Source organism: Ambystoma mexicanum, chromosome 9 (assembly GCF_040938575.1).
Source record: "Ambystoma mexicanum isolate Mex_15411 chromosome 9, UKY_AmexF1_1, whole genome shotgun sequence".
NCBI classification, from domain to species: domain Eukaryota; kingdom Metazoa; phylum Chordata; class Amphibia; order Caudata; family Ambystomatidae; genus Ambystoma; species Ambystoma mexicanum.
In genome coordinates, this window is record NC_090931.1 from 269,308,498 (window position 1) to 269,325,379 (window position 16,882).

The 16,882-nt window shown below is 45.1% G+C and overlaps 1 protein-coding gene across 1 annotated transcript in view; it reads right to left on the reverse strand.

The window, feature by feature from the left end:
- Window positions 1-16,882, reverse strand: part of KSR1 (kinase suppressor of ras 1) — a 736,034-nt gene that overhangs the window by 294,635 nt on the left and 424,517 nt on the right. The window contains exon 3 of the mRNA XM_069614610.1: window positions 808-955. Within this exon, the coding sequence (XP_069470711.1) occupies window positions 808-955 (148 nt within the window). The remainder of the gene's footprint in view (window positions 1-807; window positions 956-16,882) is intronic.

The window sequence follows — 16,882 nt, forward strand, 5'->3', positions numbered from 1 at the left end:
TTTCTTTCTTCCTTTTCCCTCCACTGTTCCTTTAAATATTGTGTTTTTGTAATGTATTTCACTCCCTTGTTCCCTCCCCTCGCCCTGTGGGCGCTTTGAAACAGTATGCTACTTGCTGTATAAGCACCTAACCAGCAAACAAATGCAATAAACAAATTGCTAAAGCCACCTTCAGTTGAAGCCGTGCTGGTTTTGCTGCAAACTCAGGCGGCCCTCATCAGTGCATCATCCTTTGGACTGTTGGAACCGACAAAATCCTGCACATGAAGCCTGCTGTATAAGGACTTTGGAAGTGTCCTTGTGCCCTCCTGGGGGCTGCATATACAAGGACCAGGCTTCTCTGATGTATCCGTCACCTTCCCAAGCTGCTGTTCCTTGTAGGTTGTAGAGATCAGGTCTAGGATCATCCCTCCTAGTGTTTATGCTTTTATGGATAAAGAGGGGCCTTTACTGTTGCTATGATTCCAACCTAAAGGCACTTGACCAGGGTCAAGTATTACTCTTTGTTAGTCTGTAAAGCCTCTACCCCACACCAAAGGATACATGAATCTCCATGCAGGCTGCACAACAGTGGAAAAGAAATGAATGCCCAAAGGTGAAGACCAGAGGATGCATAGCGATGAGCTAGGTGCTGAGTGTAGACATTGAGAAGTACAATGAACAGGGGAGGAGCGTTAGCAAATTACCCCCAAATATGGCAATTTAGTTTAAAATTAAGAACAATATGCAGGTTAGATATGAAATAAGGGAAATAAGTCTTTGTTGATAAGTTGTCAGCCGTCTGAAATTGAAATGCAAGTTCCATACCTGGGCGAGTCACCTTCCTTAAACTGCTGAGAGCGTCGTTCAGCCTTAAGCACTCTTCCGTACTCACACCATATCGCTTCATGGTTTCCTTTACCTTCAACTCATTCATGTCAAGTAAGGCATCGATCGAAAGGTCTTCTGGTACAGTCTACAAAAGCAAAGTATAAATCCATATTAACTATTTTGCACACGGATGCAAGGGTAAAAAGAAAATCGGGAGACCAACCACTATTTTTAAATAATGACATATCAATCACTATTAATCACATAACTAAATTCTTAATAACATCATATAGAGGGACTTATTTCAGATTCATTGATTTGAGCAATTTATTAAATCCTGGTCCTATCTCTATTTGTGTAATTCTCTGGTCCTGGCCGCTGCTGTAGGGAAGCAAATTGAGATATTAACTCTCACGGCACAAAATAAATCTATCTTGTTATGATGTATTTTATCTTAAGGATCTATATTTATGATATGATGAATAATTCTTGATATGATATGTCATTTATAACGCGCCATTACACAGGTGTTTCAAGGCGCGACGGGGCAAGGGAGGGGGAACAGAGAGGACATAGACAACAATCTTACTAGGTCAGGCGACATTGAGATTGTGCGAGTGCAGGGATCCATTTTATCTGTTGTATTTTACCATTAGGAGTCGTCATTAACTGTTGTGTCCAAGTCGAAGCAATGATGTATTAAGTATGTCATACACTAATACAAAAACTAATCACATAAATGGGTGTCTACAACAGTACAAACAATAGCCCTCCCTCCAAAAATGATGCGGCACCGCCATACTTCCTTTTTTATTTTTTATTTTATTGGTTACTTGTAATGCGCCTATACACAAGCGTTTCGAGGCGCAGCGAAGCAAGATAATGGGAGAACCAGTAAGACAAAAAGGTAGCAATCTTTCTAGGCCTTGTAACATTTAGATCATGCAAGTGCAGTAATGAAGTGCAGGGAGAAGGGGGAATTGCAGGAACAGGGCAGAGGGGCCAGTGAGAAGGAGAGTGACAAGGGAGGCCAGGTGGACAGCGCCAGAGGTAGAAGAGAATACAGGGGAAGGGGGACCACATGCTAAGTGAGAGGTAGGGGGCTGTAATGGCTCAAGGCCAGCCAGAAAGTGCAGGCAGGGGTGGGGGGCATAAGGGAAAGTGCAAGAAGGGGATGTGGGTGGGGGATGGGTCAGGAGAGATCTAGTGCAGGGGTAGACTGGACAGGGGGGTGTCTGGTGCCCTGTATGACTCTGAGGTAACCAGGCCACCAGTCTAGGGCATAGGGGGCTATTAGCAGGGGAGGGGGAGAGGGAAGGAAGAAGAGACGAGGAAAGTCTTGGAGTTTCCAGAACTTAAACAGATCCGGCTCAAGTCCGAGAGAGGCAGGGAGGCCATTCCAGAGAGGTGCCTGTGGAGGAGAGAGATTTTCCACCCACTGTCTGCTTGTAGACGTGTCTGATCTTCACAGTTAGAGTTAGATGACCGAAGTATTCAAGAAGGGAGGTATTTCGGGAGAGAGAGTTTGATGTAGCGGGGTTCCAGGCCCCAGAAAGCCTTGCGGATGATGCAGAGGGTCTGAACGCAATCCTTGCAGCAACCAGGAGCCAGTGGAGAGACTTAAGGGCTGGGGAGATGCAGTCCCTGGGTTTAAGGCCAAGGATAAGTCTTGCAGTCCTATTAGTTGAAGTGGGTGAAGGGAGAAGTTAGGAAGACTGAGGAAGAGGCTGTTGCAGTAGTCCAGCCTGGAAAGAACCAGAGCTCTGGAGACATTGAGTTTCAGGGGGAGGGTGAGGAAAGGGAGAATGCCTCCGAGAACGTGTAGCTGAAAGTGGGCCTTCTTGGTAAGGTCCGAAATCTGAGGGGAGAAGGAGAGAGGGTAGATGAAGATGACACCAAAGTTTTTTGCTTCACAGGAAGGTGATGGGGAGGGGGGGCTCAAGGAGGGTGGTCAGAGTGTGAGAGCGAAAGTGGGAGCAGGGGGTCCCAATGAGAAGGATCTCAGTCTTACTGGCATTAAGGCAGAGATCATTGGTGGTGTGTCATGCCTAAATTGCAGAGAGGCCATCAGGAATGAGCGAGGGGAGGGGGAGGAAGCAGTGGAGAATAGCTTGAAGGAGATCTGCGTGTCATCTGCATAACACTGGAAATTAGGAGAGAGGGTGGAGACCAAATGGGCTAGGGGGCCAGGTAGATATTGAAGAGTCAGGGCAAGAGGATAGAGCCCTGAGGGACACCACAAGCGCAGAGAGAGATAGTGGAGAGAAAAGGGCTCAGTTGGACCTAGGAAGGTCCGTCAGAAAGGAAGGTGGTCAACCAACCCAGAGGCAGGTCTATGATGCCAAGGGTGTCACAGAATCGATTGATCAGGGTGGCGTGATCGACTGTGTCGAAGGCAGAGGAAAGGTCCAGAAGGATGAGAACTGATGGAGAGCTGGAATCGAGGTTAGACAGCAAGTCTTCACAGGTGTTCAGGAGAGCAGTTTCTGTGCCTTTGGCAGCTCTGAAGCCAGACTCCCGAAGCAGTGTCAGTTTTGGAGGAGGGAGTAAGAATTTTCAGATTTGCCCTTAAGATATGTCATGGACAGAATGTAAGACTGCCTTTCCAAATCCTCCTTCCTGGCCTTAAGACAAATCCAGGCAGCAATATGTTGTGAAAGTGTGAATAGTAGCCAGGTGGCTACTGCACAAATATCCCTTATCGGCACCCCTGTTTGAAAAGCAGAAGACGCTCCCATTCCCGTTGTGTAATGGGTCCTAAGGCCCTCTGAGGGGTCTTTCCCAGCCAATCTGTAGCATTCTGTAATGCCCAATATTATCTTTCTAGATCAGGTTTGTTTTGTGACTGCTAGTCCCAACTTGTGACCAGCATACCCCACAAAAAGTTGGCCATCTTGTCGTATTTTGGTCATCCTTGAAATGTAAAAGCCAAGTGCTCTTCTTGGATCTAGCCTATGCAGCCTTTCTTCCTCCTTGCCAGATGTGTAGGCGGATAAAATGATGGTAACAATATTTTGAGATATGTGAAATTTGATACAATTTTCGGAAGAAAAGTTGGCTCAGCTTTAAGAACCACCTTGTCCTAGTAGAAGGTTGTAAACAGTGGTTTACTAGATAATGCTTGTAGCTAGCTCACCCTGCAGTCTGATGTTAACGCGAATAATAAGATGGTCTTAAAAATTAATAGTATTAATGGACGCGAATGGAGAGGCTGAAACAGAGTGCACATAAGACATTTTTATGAGATTTAGATCCCAAATTGGAACTTGAAAAGAAGCAGGAGGGAACACGTTAGTGAACTCTTTCAGAAATAGTATGTCCAACAGCGTCTTGAAATATGACACCTCTTCCGCCAAGTATCCTTTGATGGCTCCAATCTGGAGCCCCAGATTTTCAAAATGTAACAAGAAAGACGACACCATAGGTGTCCTGCACGGAAAAGGGTCCACATTCTTTTCTCTGCACCAGCTGCAGAACTTATTCCAACGGCAGCGCTACAAGGATTTCATTGCTGGCCTTCTGGCTGAAAACAAAATCTCCATTACGTCATCTGGGAGGTCCCAATCCTTATATCTCAGCCTCTCAGAAACCATGTGTGAAGGTTGAGTGTCTTGACTTCTGGATGGAGAAACCGACCCTCCTCTCATGAAAGAAGATCCTCTCTTTGTAGAAGATGCATTGGTGGGCAGATGGACATGTCCAGAAGGTTTGTGTATCATGTCCTCCTAGCCCAATCCGGAGCAATTAGGATCATGGTTTTGCCAAATGTTCTCAACTTCCTGGTCATGTGAGGAATGACGGGTCTGGAGGGAATGCGTACAGGAGTGGAAACTCCCAGTCCACTACAAACGTGTCCACTAGAGCTGCTCTTAGGGGAAATTCTCTGGAGCAGAACAGCTTGCATTTCCGGTTGACACTGGTCTCAAACAGATCTACTTGAGGGGTTCCCCAGAGGGTAAAGATCTCTTGAAGGACTTCCTGCGCCAATTCCCACTTGTGGGAGACTGTGCTCTGCCTGCTCAGGGGGTCCGCTGCCGTGTTCTCCACTCCAGCTAGGTGAACTACCGATCAAGAGATTCCTTCTTGAATTGCCCAGAACCAGAGCTGCATTGCCTCTGTGCACAGTGGCAGTGACCCTACACCTCCTGATATGTTGAGGTAGCACATGGCCACTGTGTTGTCAGTGATTATCAGGACATTATTTCCCCATACAGAGGGCAGAAAAGCCTTAGGAGGTAGTATGATTGCTCTCAGCTCTGACTGTTAGATCGTTGGCGTGTGCTCCCCACCCCATGAGTGAGGTGTCCGTAACTACTGTCATCTCGGGCCATGGTTGCAAAAAAGGTTCTCCCTTCAGAATATGGTCCTTGCAGGCCCACCACAGGAGATCCTGTGCGACACTGCTTGGCACCTGAAGTAGGTCTGACATCTTGCGTGAGAATTGTGACCACTGCATCCTAAGAGCCCAGTGGAGGGATCTCATTTACAGGTAAGCCTCTGGCACCAGAAAAATGCAGGATACCATGAGGCCGAGCAACATCAAAATGTTGCAGGTCGGAGGTTGCTGGGCACTCAAGAATTTGGTGACCATCAGCGGAAGGTGTTGGACCCTCCCCTCGGGTGGTTAGGCTTTTCCAAAGGATGCATCCAGGACTCCTCCGATGAACTGGAGTGCTTAAGATGGTATTATGTAGGACTTCTTGTAATTGAGGGAGAAGCCCAGTCTCTGGAGAGAGTGGCAGGCTATGCTGAGCTGTCCCAGGGCGTGTTTAGGGCTTTTTCTCCCGATCAGCCAATCATCCAAGTGGGGGTAGATGTGAATTTCACCCCTCTCCGGAGACTCGCTGCCATCAACTTGGTGAAAACCCTTGGGAGGAGGTCAGCCTAAATGGCTGAACTCGAAACGTATAATGAGAACCGCCAACGGTGAACCTCAGGTACTTTCACTGCTTGTGGTTGATAAGCACATGATGGTGAGCATCCTGAAGGTCCAATGACCCCATCCAATTCTGGAGTTGGAGGGACTGAAGGATCAGAGAAAGGGTGACTATCTTGAACTTGTTCTTTCTGAGGAACTTGCTCAAGCATCTCAAGTCCAAGATGGGTCTCAATCCTCAGTGTTTCTTGGGGATTAGGAAATAAGGAGAGTACCACCTGTTCCTCTCTGTTACAGGTACTAGTTCTATAGCACCTCACTCTAGCAGGCTCAAAATGTCCTGCAAAAGGAGCAGATCCGGAACTTTGAACGAGTGGCTCTCAATGGAAGATCATGGGGCCTTCTTAAAAAGGGGAGGCAGTAATCCTTGGTTACTGTTTCCAACGTCCATACATCTGAAGCAATAACCCGCCATTCTTGCAGATGCTGTGAGAGTCTGCCTCCCACCGGGGTCTTACGGGCTAAGGACTGAGAGAGGTTTTGAGGTGGCAGAAGCAGCGGCTGAGGGTAAAGTAGCTGTTCTTGGGCAGACTTGGCACCTCTCCCTCATCCACCACGAGGGAATTTTCCTTGGCCCCTCTGACTAGCCAGTCTTCTTGATGTTCCAAAGTTGAGTAGTAACGAAATGATCTACCCCTCCAAGTTGGTCCACTGGGATGTGACGGATGTGGCTTTCAGATAGCGGCGCCAAGTGATTTAGCTGCAGTCTTCAAGTTCTACAGCTTCTCCAGGCTCTCGTCAGCCTTGCTGCCAAACAGCTGAGTGCTGTCGAAGGACATGGAGGAGCCTAGACTGCATGTCAGTGTGAATCCAGACTTAAACCATGCAAACCTGCATCACTGTGCTCGTCGCCATGGCTCTGCTGATGCTGTCTGCTGGGTCCAGTCCCGACTTAAGAGACTCACACATAGCCTCCTTTCCTTCTCTTACAATGTTCAGGAAGCCGTCTCCTCCTTCTCCTTCGGGATTGTGCACAACCACCAGTGTCAGAGTGGGCCATAAAATTGTCTCGGGCACCAATGAAAAAGTGGCCCACAGTTGCAAATAGCTATTAATTCCTTTTTGTGACATTGTTTGAATAGTACCCAAGGGTTTTTTGATAAAATGTGATGCAAATTGTACATTGTACATTTTAAAGAATATTTATTCAGCAACACTGGTCAAAACTATTAGCCGCATAGTGAAGTAACTCGTAAACTGGCCCACATTGGCCAAAAAAAGTGGCCCACTTTGACCATTCAAACTGGCCCACACCAGCATTTAGAATTTTTGGTTCGCCCATGGGCCTATTGCCCTTCAGGTCAGTCCGAGCCTGTCAGCCACCATGGATATACAGTCCCACAGGGTGAACGTACATTTTGCTAAAGCGCAAGTGGCATTTGCTGATTTTAGAGCCATGCCCCTGGCAGAAAACTCTTTCTTCACCATTGCGTTGAAAAGCTCATCATCCCTGTCTGGCAGTATGGGTGATATGCAGCTTGTTTTGATGTTGATGTCGCTGCCTGAACTACCAGGCTCTCCGGTGTTGGATGTTTTGATACATAGTCTAGATCACTACTTGAAGGCCTGTACTTCCTGGTGAGGTTTTTATTTACTGCTGGATTTGTTTCTGGTGCCTCCTAGTTTGACTTTACCGTTTTTTGTAGGGTGATATGAAATGGAAGTACAGGGTCCTTCTGAGGTCCATTATCACGTATATCTATAAGGTTGTCCTGTTCAAACGGAGTAGCAGGCCTGCCTCGTCCTAAAAAGTCTATTACCCTGGGCATAAGCTGCCTGTATGAAGCATCTGCATGCTCTGCCGGGTCTGGTTTGCAAATCTCAAGCTCTGGCGATGTGTCTATGCCTCTTGACGACTGAAGGTTTTCTTGGAGGTCCTTTTTTTCTGGACTCCTCCGAAATAAGGGCCTCAGAAACATTAGGTGTACCAAACTCCAAACCAAATGGGGAAGTATCTTGGTCTGATGGTTGATGTTCCTCATAAATGGAGGATAAAGATTTGAAAACATCCTTACTAGGTAGTGGCTTATAGGTTTTTCCAACCTCCTTCGAAATAATCCAAAGGTTTAGTAGGTAAAGGTGTCGATGGCTCTGACGCAGCTAGCAATGATTTCAAAGGTAATGGTAAATATAAAGTAAAATAAGAAAACACAGATCAACAGCAGATGCAGAGAGCTTGAAATAGAAAATTCAGACTAGAGAAAGACAGGCCAATAACATACGAGGCAGTGCATGAATAATAAGCAAAAGGAGTAGCAACTGCAACAGAGAAAATGAAAAACAGATATAGCAAGAGTGATAACATGAGAGAGGAAGAGGAGTTATATCAACCGAGACAGCACAATGTATGAGGGAAACCGCAATAGAATGCAGAGATGGGAGAGGCGGAGTGACAGAAGAGACCTCAAAACGTGGCATAGCTACACTTAAGGGTGAGAAGAACATCAGAGGGATGGATAGAGGGAGCAAAAACAGGGAGTGGCTGTCAAGCGGGCAGTGCCAGGCAGCAACAGTAGGCCTGTGAGGCAGAGAAGTGATGCTGGTAGAGCAAGGGACTTGACTTAGGATGTTACTACCTGGCATCTGTAGAAGTTCTTACCAGAGTTTTAGTATCCAAGTATAATGGAGAGGACGCTGAGTAGTACAGAGCAACAAGTTCTTTGTCAATCATGTTTTTGAACACAGTTTTAATTTTACAAAAAAATAGACAGTTGTCAGACACTTTTTTGCTCTCTTGAGAAGGAGGAAACTCATTTTAACTCTTGAAATTGGGTTTACTCTCGAATTCTAAAAATTGGGAGTAAAAAAACTCCTGCACCAAAATCCTATCTGGAGCACTGACAAGGCCATGTATAAACGAACCAAAATGTCCCAAAGCTTCACAAAAGCCGTCCCACCCACTGTGAGGCATTCAACCAGCGACAAAGTTATGACTCCATCACATATGCTCTGACTAGGACTGCGACCAGCAAAGACAGGTTAAACCCCCCCACCGCCCACTTGGCATAACTGCCAAGGTTATGGAGGGAAAACATTTACCTCAGGAATGTACTGCAATGAAAGCCCTCTACACAGCACACGATACTGCAGATCACCTCTGCTTTATGGTGGCCTTGGGGGTACCGTCAGAGACCTTTCAGGGAGCATTAGAACCAACTGTGTGCTGTCCAGTTGCCAGCTAGCTGGAAACATGTGAACATTCTGGACTAGGAAAAGAATTTACAAACTACACACTCAGGAGGCTCAAGGCAGCATAGGTAAGACGGGTGCAATGAAATAAACAGATCTTCACTAATAGAGTAGACATGCTTCAGTCACGCATTTTGACCCCCAACAGGTTAACTCCTGGGAGACTGTGTCATAGTTAATTTACAAACTTTAGTCCAAGCACTCATCAATTACCAAGTACCCAGCCATTGATAAAATGCCAGCTACCAACATAACGGTTGTGCAGCACACAGGAGTGTGTACTCAGTCCAAGGCCGAGAAAGAACTAGACCGAAGTCTGTGGTCGTGAAAAGTAAAATAGGCCATGGGATGGTATATGGGTAGAAGGTGTGGCGTGGTGCTTAGGTTTCCTGGGGTGTGCAAGATCTAGATGGTGAGAGTTTGAGCGAGAAGAGTTGCGGAAGAAAGGAGGATGGTAGCGAGGCAGTAGTAAGCTTAGGTTTTTTTTGGCATGTCAACGTACTGCTATAAATCTCGCTCATCAGGTGTGTGACAGGTTGCATAATGGGCTCAAATGGGTGCAAGTACACCTGTAAGATATGTTAGCCAGTTTATTTTGGGTTTATTTTAGGTTCCCTAATCACATTGACACTGCTAAAGCCTGGAACTGCCATGGCTTATGCGGGCTATCGCAGCTACCTCAAGATTTGAACGAGTCAGAGTAAGGATGCGGGGGGTGCAAACAGAGGCAGGAAGCGATCCAAGAATGCAGCTTCCAGAACTCAAAGTTGTTCTACCACAGCCCAGGGCAGGAATATATTCTTAGGGCTCTCCGGGTGACGGCACACTTTGCAGAGGTATGTGCGCCTTGCATCGTTTGGAGGCCGGCAAATGGCCACCATTGCCAGGATAAATAGAATACCGAGATACTCCAAAGTTGGATTACTTAACTGCGCCAGGGCGACCAACCAGTGATGAGAAATTTTTAAAACAATACATGAAGTGATTAGGAATTCAAACAATGAAAGGCCTCATCTTTACATGCAAGATGATTCATTCCAAAAAGTCGTTCTTTTAAGGTTCGTGAAACTTCCATGCATGCCACAAGGAGAGCATAACTGAATAGAGATCTGTATTTTTTAAAGAAATTACATTTTTAATTAATATTTAATTAATATTCATTTTCCTTCTTAAGGAACGCGCAAGCAGTTTTTCTTAAATGGTCTTGTATAAGTGGGCTTGGACGCGCAGCTGTTCATGTGAGGCTTCTTCCGCAGTCAGAGGTGCCGGTGAGGGGGGCTGCCATATTTGCTGAACCAAGTTACGCGAGAAGCATCAACAACAGGCTTTTCTGAAACAAACCCAAGGATTAGAGACTAAAATCCCCCTGCACCAGAGTAATGCATGGCTCACACATCATGGTTTGTCCTGCTGGAGCGAGTAAACTGGTCCTTACTTCACTGTAGAACTTGCCAGATTGCAGAAAACGTAATGCCCGTTTTGTGAAATGCCAACTAGAACATAGTCAACAGTTACGAAAATGACTGTGGGTAAACTCGTGTGTAGCTGCTTATAAAGCAGGCCACACAAAGCGCCTCATTAGAAGTTGGGCTGTTTTCCGGTGGTAGTCTGCTGAAATATCACCAAACGGAATTGCCGTTACCGCTGCTTGGTGCCACGGATTTGCCACAGGATTACCAGTGGTGGTAGGCAGTTTAAATCCTTATTTTTCAGAGGAGCATTTTGCTGGAGGCAAATCTTCTACCTTACCAAGAAAGGTGTAGTACGGCGGTGCGGTAATGCAGTGGTAAAGTTACCACTGCTTTTCCATTGTTCTTTCCCACACTGCCATACTCGTAATGAGGCCCAAAGTTCCCTCACCACTGGAAAGTGATAATCACTCGTCGAGTAAGGAAGGGTGATCTGTGTGCCTGCAGAGAACATGCCAACTGGTGGGTGACCTATGCTTCACTAGGAACTGGAAACTTGCCCTTTTTCACCCAGTCATACATTATGGGTAAAAAGTATTTGGAGAAGATGGGGGAGGGGGTTGCAAAAGGTCCACGGGTTCAGGTGTTGCAGGAAACAGGGCAAGGAATTCTGTACCTACGATGGCTCTCCATCCATCCGAACACCACTGGCCAAAAAACGTGACATTACTCTATTTTCTGGACCCAAGGTAGTTGTCGGCTTTAGTGCTTTTTTTTAGAGCATGCCATAGGGTCAGAGAATAACTTCTTCTGCTTAACCATTTTCTTTTAAAACAAAAAACCACCACCACCATTTTTTGTGAGATGATGGTTTTGATTATTTTCTCATTTAAATCTGAGGAATTGTGCCCCTTGATTGAAAGGTGCCTCGAAAGCAATTCCACCAGATTACCACCGTTGGTAACCTTTCTGCTGGTGGCAAATGCCTGACCACCATCAGCGATAGCATTCTCCAGCAACCCACATCACAACAAAATGCCACCCAAGTGCTATGCAGCAATAATAAACAGTTAGGCAATTGCAAACAAGTAGTTTTTTCCGCAGATAACCAAATACTTGCCCCTGAAATGTAAAAAGGTTATGGCAGGCTATATTTTTTTTTACTGCTATCGGAAAATGTTTCTCCAGGGATACTTCTACTTGTTGCAGCCACTGCAAACACAGAAAAATATATTTTCTGGTGGCTAGATTGTTTTTTTATACCACTGGTGGTAACCAACTACCCCAGCGATGTTTACATCACCGGTAGCATTACACAATTAATAATTAATTTTAATAATAATTTGGCATTTTATATAGCGCTACGAACCCTCAGGTATCTGAGCGCTGCCTATTATTACCCACGGTGTGTGGTGCTCATTTATCGACCTCGGAAGGATGAAAGGCTGAGTTTGGCCCCGCCGGGATTCGAACCTGCGTTAGCAGGTTCTACTTGCTGTGCCACTTGACCGGCTATTGACCGGCAATTGCAAAACCGTCAGGTTTACTACAAAATGCAGTGGTAATCTTGGATGAATACTAATTTATTGCCAATGTATGTCGCTTGAAATGACGTCAGGCCCCTTCAAATATTATTTGGAGACGTCAAAGATGGCAGAAAAAAAAAACAACATCGGGCCAAGGTCTTATCCCCTCATCCCTTCCCTCGCCACCCCATTGCAATCGTCACTAAGGAAGCTGGTGATTGCAAATAGCAAACACTGCAAATGGAACTGAAGGTTTCAAATGATATCTAATGCACTTTGCAGGTAATTAGAGGGGATAACGAAAGTAATAAGCGGCTCTTGCATAAGCACGTGCCAGGCAATGCCAGGACATGCACCTTCACAATTTATTAGATGTTGCCATTTTATTGGTAGTAGCACTGTATAGGTTTTGAAATGTCTTGTCAAGATGTTAACATTATGCGGAACATAAGATAGCACAGGTACTACTGGCAGGCAGCTGGCTCGTGCATCCTTTGCCCAGGTATTAATCTGCCACGGTATAGCCATGAAATGTCTATGTGCTCGAATAATTTGTTTAATCCAATTTGCATTAAACTTCTACACTGTATCAATTTTCATAAAAGAAAAGAAAAAGAGACTACAAATGAAGGAGAAGAAAGTACAGGTAAAAAGGAAAGAAAAAGAAAAAAGAAAAATAGGATAAAATCCAAACGTAAGGATAACACAATATCAAATTTCCACTTTTCACAAAACAGGTGCAGTACCCTTTAGAACATTTTCCTATACGGTGCTCCATTTAGGATTGAATGTAATCCATTCATATGCCTAAATCAACACTACGGATTGATCAAAAATTCTGCTTGCCAGTCTATCAGTGTCAAAAATAATTACAATCCCCAGATTGCTCTCCAATCCAATTCTCCCTGTCTCATTCGCTCATTCACGTCCTCAAAGATCTCCGCAAGCAATTTCGCCAGGGCTATTCTCAAGGCCTCATTAGAGGTTGTCATAAGCCTAGTCCAAAGAGGATGTGTCAGTACCAGGGAAGTCGAGTGAATAAACCCGCCCAAAAGGCAGATTCTCCGTTTTGTATAGTAGGGACATTCCAATACAAGATGAAGCAGAGATTCAATAGAGGCTAATCCACATGCACGACAGCCTCGCCATTGTTTCACTAATAGGAGTTTAACTCCCAGAGCTTCCAAGGTGGGAAAAGCATTCAGGCGAAATTTTTAAATATAGATCTCTGTACCTTTTTGATGGAAATTCTTGTATGTAGGGTCTCAATCTAACTGAGGGCATGCGTAGATGTTGGTTAATTCTATAACATTTTAGTCTATTCAGGTCTTCATAGTCAGTAATCCTGTCCCAGGGTGTTATCTTGTTCTTTACAACAAAGGCACTATCTTTTCGACTTGGATCGTACTCAAATAATTCTCACAATTTCGGTGGAACTTGCACAAAAAAGATTTTCGGTTTGGTCCATGCAGTTAATGTTCCTACAAGTAGGAGCTCAGCGTAAAATCCTCTCCCTCCCTTATTTTAGTACGCAATGATAAGGATCTTTTTATATATCGGGCCCACCACAAAGTGAGCCCCTGTTCCAGCCTACCTGCACTGATAGGAGTTGACTTGGGGAGACCCAGAACCGCTTTCCAGATTTTTCCTTCCAATCTGCAGAGAAACCCCCTGTTATGGAAGGGTATCGGCTCACAACCATATAGTATCATCGCTGTGATTTTTAGTTTAGAAAGCTCAATTAAGGGCAATAGTGAAAACTCACACAGCTTATTTTTTAATACTTTCATCAGTGAGATGCAAGGAATGATTTGATTCCATTTTCTCCTCTTGTATGCAGAGATGATTTCTGGACGATATTGGAAAGCCAAGATAGGTTATAGATGTTACTTGGTTTATCACTGTATGGTTTACTTTGCATACGTACTAGCGCCCTTTATGTTTTGTTGAGAGGGTCATCGAATATGATTTGTGTGGTTTAATCATTAACTGATTCTTCGCCAAAAAGGCTTGACCACCGTCTAAAATCCTTTGTAAACCAGCCAGAGTGCAGTCAATTAATAAGAGGTCATTGGCATAAGCAATAATATTCACCCAAAGATCACACCCTTTTTGGTCATAGACTCCCCATTCTAGACTTTCCTTCCACAGATCGGCCAGGTACAAGTTGAATATGGTGGGGGCCAGTACACATCCTGCCTTACCCCTTCCGTGACTGGTATGGTGTGTGACCACTCCAAGAGTGTCAAGTCTAATTTTTACAGAATTATTTTTGTGGAGGACCTGGATCATTCTCAACAGGCCCTTACTTATGCCCCATTGCCTTAATTTCTTCCATAGGGTTGGGGTATCGATGTTATCAAATTCTGCACTCATGTCCAAAACTGCCACATAAGGTTTTGCCAAAGTTACCACCTATGTCAGAAGTGCAAACGGATAGGGCCAGAGCTCTCAAGATCCCAACTCCCTTCCTAAAGCCAGTTTGGAGGTGGCTTAATATTTGCAATCCCTCAGCCCATTTGGTAAGGCCTTTTAACACTAATCTGGCGAATATTTTTGCTGTGGAATTTATCAGCGCAACAGGGCGATAGTTGGCCGGATTTGATCTGTCACTGCTTTTGAAGTTTGGGACAATAGTCGCTGATTGCCAGCAAGAAGGGCAATCCAAGCCGGAAGCAATGTGAGTGAATAGCCTGTATAGAATGTCGGACCATAGGACTGAGTCCGCTTTATAGAACTGGTTGCACACCCCATCGGGTGAGCTGGTTCTAGAGCTTTTCGGGACTTAATTGATATATCAATGTCTGTCACGTCAAAGTCAAATTTTCAGATCTCTTAGTCTATCAACTTATCATAACCAGAGGTGGGGTGTGCCTTACCAGAGTTACATTTCTTGAAGTAATGCTCGGACCACGATTCCTCTGAGACGCAGCATGATTGCAGAGATGATTGGCGATCATCTGTGCCAATTAGGGTCCGCCAAACGGACCGGATGTCTTTTGTTTCCTAATAAGGATTGGTTCTTCACAATATATGACTGGAGTTTGTGGTTTTAGCAAGTTGTAGTATTCCCTTTTAAGAGTTTTTTCCCCCTGCACAAAGTCTGCCATTTTTTGTGTAGTCATCTTTAATGATTTAATAGCGTGCCTTAGTTCTTTTTTTTGTCGTTGAGCAAAATCATTCTCGTGTCTCGGTACAAAAGGGGCTGGATGGGACAGTCGTTGCTCAGTCCCCATGGGCTGTAGTTTGGCTAGTATATATGCAAAATATTTTGGGTGCGTAATTTCATTCTTAAAATCCTCAGGGATTGACGTCCACCAGTGGTTCAGGTTGAGATCAGCTTTGGCAACCTTCCCACTATTACATATTCTGTTTTTCCCGGTAATAACCAAATTGATCGGTCTGCATACAACCATGGCAGTGGGGGCCTCCAAGTTTATAGTTAAGCCAAGCATCAAATGGTCGTTGAAGGACATCTTCAGTACCTCAAAGGAACATATGCTGGTCCGTTCAACATTACCCAAGAACAGGTAGTCAATTGTGGATTCCGCTCCCAAATTCTGCCAGGTGGGCGTGATTGCGCACGTCTCCCCAAAATGTAGATTTGATTGGGAAAACCCCCCCCCATCTAGAAAAGAATTGTGACCATAGTCTTCCGTGTGTCCGCCTCTTCATTATACTGAATGATTGTTTGACATGCAGACCTCATTTTCCCCAAGCCCACCTTCCCCTTCGGACACAGTAAACTGACAATTAAAATGCCCCCTATAACAATCAGTGTCAGGGGATGCACATTTTCCAGTTCGTTCAACACTTCAATTGGCGAGCAAAGAGAATTGAAGTATACATTCACCATCAGCATGTACAGGGTAGACAAACCCAAATTGTCACACAGAGCCATTGCTATTAGGGCTTCAGATCTGCATTGCCAATTCTTTAGGGATTGGCCTTGAATGTTCTTTGCCGCAGTTGGCAAACCTCCATGAGGGCGACCTCGTTCACCTTTAACAGCTGGTTTATGATTTATAATGCAGCCATCAATCAGGGGGCTCTCCAATGACCATGTTTCTTGAAATAGAAAAATGTCATAGATTGACAGTCGCTTGGCCTGGGCCTTGCGCATAAAGGAATTAAACCCTTTAGTGCTCCTGCAGAGAAATTCTACTTTAGAAGCCTGGTCGTTTGCTTGGGCTTGGTGGAAAGGTGCCAGGGAGTCACTCCCATCCTGCATCAGATCAGTGTCTGTGACTAGCTCACTGATGATTGAGTTCAAAGTGGCAGATCACTGTAAGGTTCTGCTCAGGTTGTTCATAGTACTTCAGACCTCTGTTAATGTAGTAACACTCAAACCTTTGGAGCAGGATATCTTCTTGATGGAGATCGACTACATTTTCAATCAGTTTAGAGGCAAAGTGGACCGCACGTTTACCCAAATGAGACTGATCAAACAAGTGGACAAATGTCTTGAAACACTTGTGTATAGGCGCGTTACAAATACCATATCATATCATATCATGAGATGTGATTGAGGAAAGTTGTGAGATTGAGAAAAGCAGGGCGAACATTCTTGCCCTATTCAACCGAGCAGAATGTTCCTCCAAAAGAACAGATTCGAAAATTAGAGGCCTAACAGGGAGAGCAAGGGAATTCCTGTGGTCACACATGTTCAGTCCAAACGACAGTAACAGGCTTTCTCGCTCTTTCAGAGGTGCACACTTGGCCTGAGGGAAGCGGAAGTTGTTCACTGGCAAAGGGTGCAGACTAGGGACCGGACACTGTGCCAGGAGAAGGACTCCTCAAACCCAAGTTAACATTACTTGTGCCCCCAAAATTTACTGCGTCAGCTTGTGGGAGGCGAGCATCAAATTTCTTTTTTTATTTCTTCCTTTCCACCACTTGCCATTCCAGCTCCTTACGATCCATTTGTCCCCACGTATTAGTCGTGGCTCTGGTACAGAATCGCTGTTTGTCCACCACCCAGGTGCACTGTCTGGCTACTTTGCAGTTGCAGG